Raw genomic sequence first — 9,230 nt, forward strand, 5'->3', positions numbered from 1 at the left:
AAATACAAAAGCATTACTGGATGCACGAATTGGCCTACTTTTATTGTTTATATCTAACACTGCTAAATTAATCATTATATTAATTTTCGTTTATTTACGTTTACAGGCCTGAATGTTTCCCATTTAACACACCACCAGGGGATTTCAAATATGCATGCATGAATTTTGTGAGATCTTTACCTGCATCAACGTTCCCGTGGTTTCCAGGTTTGTAAGTTACTTGTTTCGCTAGAGGAGGGGATACTATAGCTCTGTCTTTTTTAATTAATTCAATTCACATGAAAAAATGCAGAAATTCATTTCTTACTTAAGGATGAAATATTTATCAAAACAAAAGAAAAAGATTCATAAATGTTAATCTCTTAAATTTAATTATCACAAGTAAGACTTATATTCTCAATATACAGGCCCAAGGCAACAATTGAATGATATAACTTCATGGCTTGATCTTTCAAGTGTGTACGGAAGCAGTAACGATGAACTGAATCTCTTAAGAGGAAGCAATGGTAAGCTTAGACATAACCAGTAATCTCTATATTAGGCGATTAAATATAGATAAAAAAGGAGATGAACTGTTCAGATATATTAAGTCAATACATTTTCAAAAACAGTGTATACGTATCATTGATTACTTACCTAATATTAGTTATGGCTCTGCCTATGAGGGATGGAGTTATAAATACTCTGATGACTTCGTTTATAATATAAGGAAAATGAATAAACATGTTCATTAGCTTATGTTGGTATATTGTTGATGTCTCTACCAACGGGAATGCGCAATGCTTCATAAACCACAAGTTGTACGTCTGGCTTAAAAGTTAACACAAAATCCCATTACTGCAATAGTCATTTAAAAAAAAATAGTCTGACAGTACTTTTTTGAGATGGTCATATTTCAGAACATTAACATAAAAGGACTTCGCTGATTCTACACCCTTATGATTTGAATTCTTTTTTTTTTTTTTTTTTTTTGTTAACTTAAATAGCATACTTGTTAAGATGTATAAATATGTATCGAAAAGAAGATTTATTTTTATTATTTTTATTGACTGTTATCAAACAATATTTAAAGGAAAATTAAAAGAAGGAAACAACGGCCTCTTACCAAACGAACCTACAGGAATAAATACTTGTGAAAAAGAAGGTGCTCAAAATTTGTGTTTTCTCGCAGGTAAGAGCATATGTATTATTCGTTAGGATAAGAAAAGAAAAAAACACAACACAAAACTTCTCAGTAAAAGAAGTGTATTTTAAATTCAAATTTATTCCAAAAATTGTCAAATTATGTTTCTGTATGTAGTCATGACAATATAGATTATGACCTCTTGCTAGACTTGTCATTATTTCAAAGTATTTTATTCATAATCAGTTGACTAAGCGTATAGTTATAGTCTCTTCCACAGTGAAAATGAATTCAAATTTATAGAACAATTATCGAATTTTTCCTAAGTAGTTTTGTGTTACAGAAATCGAATCATATTATCACTAATCAAATATTTTAAGAAACATTAAAAAATATCTTTTTGTAAGGTGTGAACAAGTAAAAATGATTTCTGATAGACATTGATTTTAATCAAAAATGATGAAGTCTAAATAAACTATAAAAAAGTATAAAAAAAGTAAAAGACATGACACAAAGGCATTGGTTTATTTAAGGTGACCATAGAAACTCAGAAGTTCCCCTTCTGACTGTTTGGCATACAATTTTCATGCGAGAGCACAACAGGATTGCTGATCGTTTGAAGTTTGGAGGGATAAATCAAAAGACGTTTCAAGAAGCTAGAAAAATATTAACTGCAGTTTATCAACATATTGTATATAACGAGTTTCTTCCAGTCCTTCTAGGATTTTCATTCTCAAATGCAATCGGGTTGATTAGCAGACCAGAAGGTCATATTAGTTTTTACTCCCCGTTTCACGATGGATCGACACGAAATGCATTTGGGGCAGCTGCCTTTCGGATGGGACATTCCCTTGTTGGAAATTTTGTAGGCGGTTACAATAATAAACAGGAAAGACTACAGGACACATTTTTTGAAACTGCAACAACACGTGACCAAACTGATTATGGGCCTTCTGGTATTGGAGAATGGATGTCTGAAAACTTTGGTAGACAAATGGACAGATTCATTTCCGACCAACTAAGAAACCACTTATTCGAGACAGCACACGGAGAAGGTCTTGATCTTGGTGCTTTAAATGTTCAGCGTGGTAGAGATCACGGTTTACCTGGATATAATAAGTTCAGAGAATTCTGTGGACTTATTCCTGCAGGTTTCTTTTCCAATACTCCCGGTGGTCTTGTTGATCACAGCGTTGATGCCGTAAACAAATTAAAAAGTGTGTACTCGTAAGTAAATTAAAATGGTTATTCCTCACCCTCAGGACAGATAAGCTGCTTCATCAAACTCCCAAATTTAAATGGCTTCACTTACCACTTTATTAGAAATTCATCCCTTGATCACTGTTGTGAACTTAAAACAGAGTTGACAATATCTGTATCAAAAGCAATTGCACAGAACAAATATTTTTAAAATTAGATAAAATAAAACTATAGTAGACCTTCTATATCTTCTTTAAGAGTAATTTATTGTACCAAAATTCTAGCGGAAATAAAGAAAATGTAATCCAGGGGAAAAGACCAGACATGGATACACAGTAACGACCCAGGAGTTCAAGATGACGACCATAAAACCTCTGTAGTGATGACTTTATTCCTGTAGCAACATATCCCTGTGCCAGAAGCCTAATTGAAAGAAGTCTAGCGCGATAAAAAAAAGTCTGCGTAGTTACGGCAAGCTCTAGTATAACGTATGAGTTATGATATGAAAGCTCAATACGCAGGTGCTGAAGGGACCTTGCCACGAATGAAAGGAAAGTTGACAATTCTGAATGAAAAGTCATTACGTTTGTTGTAAAGTTTATTTAATAGTTTTCCTTTACCATCGATTTCAAGATATGAGGCTGACTTAACAGTGTCTGTAGTATCCTTTATTTCAAGTTCTATGGGGTGGATACAATGTATCAAATCCCCAAACCTCGATTGGTTAACGATAACACGTCATCTATATAGCGGAGACTGAGATCAAAGGATCTAGCTGAACGATGTTCTTTCGTTCGATTAAAAATCTGTACCAAGAACTATATATTTGTATATATGTGTACCATCGTTTTTGAAAAAAAAACAACGATGTATAATGTTTTTGAGTCGGGAGTGTCGGGAATAGAAGTATACAGTGTTGAAAAATCATAGGTTTTAATGCTATTATATTCTGATAATAATCTTGAATTGAGGGTCTCCAAAAGATCTTTCGAATTTTTCAGGATCCACATTAAATTTATACCACTACAGGAATAACAAGCGTTATGATAAGACTGGAGACCCTCTTTGACAGCTCTGAGTATAGAATATAAAAGTTTTGAAAGAGGTTTGGTGGTACATTTTGCAGATCCAGCCAGCTATGTAACGTTGTTTGTTTAGATTCTTGTGGAGTTTAGGAATCCAGTATATAAGCGGTAAATCACAATCATCGTTAGCACAGATTTATGGTTATCCACTATCTCTTCTTTGGAGAGCGTAGTGGCAGTGTAGATCTTATCACTGATATTATTTTCCACGTCTACCTCTGATGATAAACATATGGTGTGATACGTTTTTCAGATAAAAACAATGTTGTTTTGGGCTTTGTCTGCTGGTACGATAACATATTTGTCATGTATGCCTTCTTGTTCTCGTTTTATCCATTTTCTTGCGTAGTCCTCCACAGCATCCATAAGTACTTCAAAGTTATAATTCCAAATTATGGAGCGTGGTTCACGGTACTTGGGACCTTTAGGAAGGACCTTTCATAGCGATTCGTTTCCGATGATGCTTTAATCCCCCGTAACGACGTGACTGGAAGGACAATTTTTGAATGGAGAGTTATTGCAGGAACAGTCGGGTGGTTAGCCTTGAAGTCCTCAATCTCAAAGTTCTGCAATAGCCTTTTATCATTGAACATTTTGGATGCAATAGAAGTATAGGAATATGAAAAAAATCTGTATTTATTTGTCTTTGAAATATAAGGGAATTTTGTTGGTAACGTTTTTGTGATGGAGGATGTTGGCCAAATCAATTGCATTTATACCTTTGTTGACAAAGAAAGTTGATGAAAGAAATGATCGTTTGTCTTTCTCTTGACCTTTTACAAAAACTGATTAAAGAGTCTGTGGAACCAATAATGGCAACATCCATCTAAGGTGACGTATAGTGGCGATGGCCATGACTCCTTTCCAGTCTTGGATTTTTGTCAATTAATCACATTTATGCTATTGTTATATTGGTTTGAAAGCTTTCCTATACTTTTGATGTTTTCATTGCACCCATAATGTATTGCAGTACATAGTCTGCGTATCCAGTATTCCTTTGTTTCCCTACGATAGTTTTTACTTAAGTCGGGACTTTTTGTTGGATGGTAATTTTTTTCAAGAATACGAATTTTCATAGAGAGGATTCAATGATCTTGTTGATTTAAATATTGATAAACTGTCGGGAATTCGGTGGTATTGAATACCAAACGATGACCGCGCATTCGTTTGTTTAATCGTTCTTGTGTTTCACCGGCATATACCAGATCGCATTAGTTACATTCTAATCCATATATTAAGTTAGTCGATTTGCAAACTTAAGTAATTGAAAAACGAACTCATAGCTTGCGTGTATATGTATATTATGTTTTCACGTAGACATATCAATCCATTCCAATTTGGTGGCAATGTCTTAGTGCCTGTTTTTATGCAGTAGATTTGGGAAGCAATAGACCGAAATGAAAGCAGGGTGTTTGGCACGTTATAAAAACTTGTAAACACGCCAGTTCCGACGGAAATGTCTGTAGCAATCAGGGCTACTTCAACGCTGCGGTGTTTGCTTTATTATTGCCATTTGGTATATGGACTTTCTTTATTTTAGTTCGGTAATTTCATCACCCTCTAATGGTAAAGCATGTCTTTCGATAATTTGATGCAATTAACTAAAGTGTCTGCTGGACCATGACCCACTTTTAAACGCTGTGTGTTTACATGTAATAAAAAATAATGCTTCAACAATATTTTATTTCGTTGAAGTGATTGTGTCAGTAACTGTTTTTGACAAAATAGCTCTAAAGTATTTGTCCATAGGAACGTTGACGACATCGACCTTTATGCAGGAGCTATTTCAGAGAGACCAAAGTCACCAGATACTATCCTTGGACCAACGTTTAGATGCCTAATTGCTGTACAGTTTCTTAATTATAAATATGGTGACAGATTTTTCTACGAAAACGATTTTAGCCGCACTGGATTTACTAGAGGTAATCAAAATCTTGATAATTTTAAAATGAAAGATCTTCTACCTTAACTCCAAAAAGACAAAGTATCGTCAAACACGACCAATTTGTTCAGGGTCAGGTAGAGTCAACATACGAACCAAAAAGTTTCAGATGAAAGTCTTAATCGAGATCTATCGTATATTAACATGACCATGTGTTGAAACACACCAGGATTGCCCCCCTTTCACACCAAACATGAATATTGATTAAGTTTGTTTATTATTTCAATAAACGGGAACTCTACAATTAGAAGGAATTTAATACAACCCCGAAACTTTGTATCATGTCTGTTTAAAATTATATTTAGCCCATTTGTATTTGTAACGGAAATAAGAAATATTTTGGCACATCTATATTTTGTAATTAACATTCACGTCTGAAAAGTTCTGAAATAAACCCACAACTATCTATGACAATATGTATCATTCAGCGTGCAGCGGAAACTACTAACTTTTTGCTTAAGCATACTGCATTATAGCTTACACGTTTCTTAATATCTATATTAGTCTCTTTTTACACGTTAAGAAATTACTGTTTTTGTAAAGATAAATAAGTTGTTCACTTTCTTCTGCTTGTATAAAAAACTTTGTTGCAATACATGATTTCAAAAGACGGAAATGCTTGTCTTGAATGAGATACAAACATTAATGCAGCAAAAACACAATTAGATATAACGTATGCAAAAGCTATAACTATAATATTGTGATAAGTTGCGTCCTAGATCTTGCGTTCAGGTGAACCTTTAACACAAGACAGCAACCTATTCACGATTTTTTTCAAATGTTTTACAGAACAATTAGATGATATAAAGAAACAGACACTGGCTGGAATATATTGTAGAACCCTCAAATTAGACAAAATCCAACCAAAGCTGTTTTTGAATCCAGACAACACGTAAGAACAAAAACATCTATTAAAATTAGTGTTGTACATCTTGTTTGGCACACGGATATATAAAAGCTGCAAACATTAACTTCATGGTTTACGAAAGGTAACTGTGGTATATTTGGAAAATCATCAAGAAAAAAAGAATATTGTATGCATAAATCATTTAAATTTTGTTCTTTGCAGTCTACTTCCCGTTAAATTGCAAATGTATGCACGTAAAATGTTCAGAGAGAATGCCTGTAACTTTTTAAGACTCTTTAATTTGTAAATAATTTCTACTAGAAAAAAAACCTTTAAACTTGAAACATATTTTACCTTATCCTTCAAAATTACAAAAATCCTGGCCCCCTTTTGGGCTAATTTTATGTGCCTACTTATGTACAGAACTATAAATATGCATGATTTCATGTATTGATTGAGCAATATATGTGTCATATATTTCGGGGTGATATGACAAGTTCGTAGGCATCCGTAAAAAGTTATGTCTTTAGACAGAATACAGCATTTACATTCGTGGAAATCTAACATAAACAAAATAAGTTTGAGAAAAGGAAAACGAAGAATGTGTTTATGATATATTGTGAGGTTAAGAGTACAAATTCCGAATTAGTAATCAAAGAAACCAAGGTTATAGCGGTAATCAAAAGAATGCAATCCAGAGACAAAGACGATACATGGAAAACAGACATGCACAACAAAGAACATAGGGTAACAAAAATCATGCATACACAGTAACAAAAGCAAATGACCAACTTGGACTCCACTAAAAACTGGGACCATGGACCAGGTGCATCAGCAGGGTAAGCGTCCTCTGCTTTCCTAGAAACACCCGCCGATTTGCTCATAAAAAGTCAAGTCTGGGGTAGACGAAAGAGGAAAGGAATTTAGGATAAAGATTGTAACATTCGTGTACAGCTAAAAAATCTATCTGCATAAATATACTGATTATATGTTTGTATGATATATTTAAAAAAAGGCCAATACACTGTAAGTATGATTGGTTCTTACGTGATAGAAAAATGACCAGATATGGTGAAACGCAACAAAGCACCATCGTATAACCTTTATAAAAGAGTAGGGTGAAGATTAAAGATCGGGTTATCTTTCACGAGTTTCAGAAATTCAAGTTGAGCGTAGCAAAATGAGTGAAAAGACCAGGAATCACTGTAACGAGTGAAAACTTAGCGGATCTTTGATCGTCAACGATTATCTGTTTCGACCGTGAATAAGTATATTTTTATTCGTTTTTCTACTTTTCTAAAAATATAGTAAATTGTAACGTCAAATTGTCTTTTGATTTTGTTTTGAATATATTGTTTAGAGAATGAGTTGACGAGCGCGTGTGACCTCGTCTTACACGGGTCGTCTCAACTCGCAAAGGGCAATGTATAGAAGAATGTATATGTTTTGCTTGATATTTTTTTAAATCATTATCGTGATAATATACCCTAAATGGCAATTGATGGCACATCATAATTCTCCATTTTTGGTCTTTTTGTTTTGAAATGTATTCAGTACATCTAGAAAACAGCACAAAAGCTATTCAAATTTGCCCTGAAGCATCTATGACGTGAATACTTTTTGGCTGCTAATAAAGTGAAAAAGTGGGGGGGATCAATAGCGCATATGTGACCTAGATGTATATCAATATCCTAAAAAGGCAAAGTTGACAAACACTTTGATAGTTATTTCTAGAGGATATGAGGTATAATTACTCGGACATTGCAAAAATATCTCTACTTTTTTATTCATGTGCCACACGTTATACACATTTTGCCTGATTCTTAGTCAGAGAGAAGTACTTAAAAGTATAAAGCTTTCAAGTATCACTGCACCAGTCAAGTGTATCATTAACATATGTGTATGATAGTTGCAATCATCGTCTGAATGAGATTGAACGAAACAAATAGAATGTTTTCATTGATCATGTGTTAAACATATACATATATACAAGTTTATCGGCGGGTGTTTCTAAAAAAGCAGAGGACGCTTACCCTACTGGTGCACTTGGTCCATGGTCCCAGTTTTTAGTGGAGTCCGAGTTGCTCATTTGCTTTTGTTACTTTATATGTATGATTTTAGTTACTTTATGTTTTTTGTTGTGTATGTCTGTTTTCCATGTCTGGTCTTTGTCCTGGATTGCATACTTTTGATTAGCGTTATAACATTGGTTCCCTTGATTACTCTTATCCTCTTATTGTACATGTTTCAAAACATTTTTTTTAATTTCAAGAAAAAAAATATTATTATACGCATCAAACCTAAGACAATCGAGTATTCTTTTTTTTTTTTTTCAGAGAAGAGCCAATAAGCAAAGTTGATTGTACAACCCTACCAGATTTGAACTTTGATCTTTATCAATAATTTGTGTTGGTTATCAATAAAAAGTGCCAAAGTCATGTCAGCGGCTGCTTATTGTGTTTTAATTTTAGTGATTTACATACAGACGGCGAACATCAAGGGCTTGTTAAAGTCATATTGTAACTGACAGATGACAATTATATAACTATAAGCGTTAGAAATAAGCAAAGAGATTTCTCTATAAATTTCATAAATTAAATCTGGGCTCCTTTTTCCCATCACATTCCCGTCAATAGTTTTTTATCAAACCTGATATCTTAGAAGACTTAAGTTCGATTATTTTCTTTGGCTTAATCGATATGTTTAATAAATAATTTAAAGCAATCCCAACAACATTGACACATCAAGTGTTAGTTCCTCGATCCAATCCGATGACTGAACTTGTAACAAATATTTATTACATTTATTTCGTCATCAGTTGATGTTAACGTGCCCTGAATAATGAAACATGATAGGAATAATGAAATAAGGAAAGACAAACCGTTTATTTATACTCGACCATACAATTTTTGTTTTGTTTTGTTTCGTTTTGTTTTGTTGTTTTCATTGAATTGGTTGACTTGCATATTCATACCACAAAATGAATCCTCCGTAGAGTATGGATTGTTCAAATCTGATGACATTTAAATTCAG

At 33.5% G+C, this 9,230-nt stretch overlaps 1 protein-coding gene across 1 annotated transcript in view; it reads left to right on the forward strand.

Moving 5' to 3' along the window:
• LOC148609657 (peroxidase-like protein) overlaps window positions 1–8,635 on the forward strand; it is an 85,786-nt gene extending 77,151 nt beyond the window's left edge. Inside the window, exons 7-13 of the mRNA XM_088540894.1 lie at window positions 107–207; window positions 408–506; window positions 1,073–1,171; window positions 1,657–2,350; window positions 5,158–5,330; window positions 6,140–6,242; window positions 8,534–8,635. Coding sequence (XP_088397020.1) covers window positions 107–207; window positions 408–506; window positions 1,073–1,171; window positions 1,657–2,350; window positions 5,158–5,330; window positions 6,140–6,242; window positions 8,534–8,600 — 1,336 coding nt within the window. The 3' untranslated portion in view covers window positions 8,601–8,635. The remainder of the gene's footprint in view (window positions 1–106; window positions 208–407; window positions 507–1,072; window positions 1,172–1,656; window positions 2,351–5,157; window positions 5,331–6,139; window positions 6,243–8,533) is intronic.
• Window positions 8,636–9,230: the final 595 nt, after the last annotated feature.

This window comes from Perna viridis, chromosome 8 (genome assembly GCF_037379345.1).
Source record: "Perna viridis isolate PV_CMFRI_1.1 ecotype Kerala chromosome 8, ASM3737934v1, whole genome shotgun sequence".
NCBI classification, from domain to species: Eukaryota; Metazoa; Mollusca; class Bivalvia; order Mytilida; family Mytilidae; genus Perna; species Perna viridis.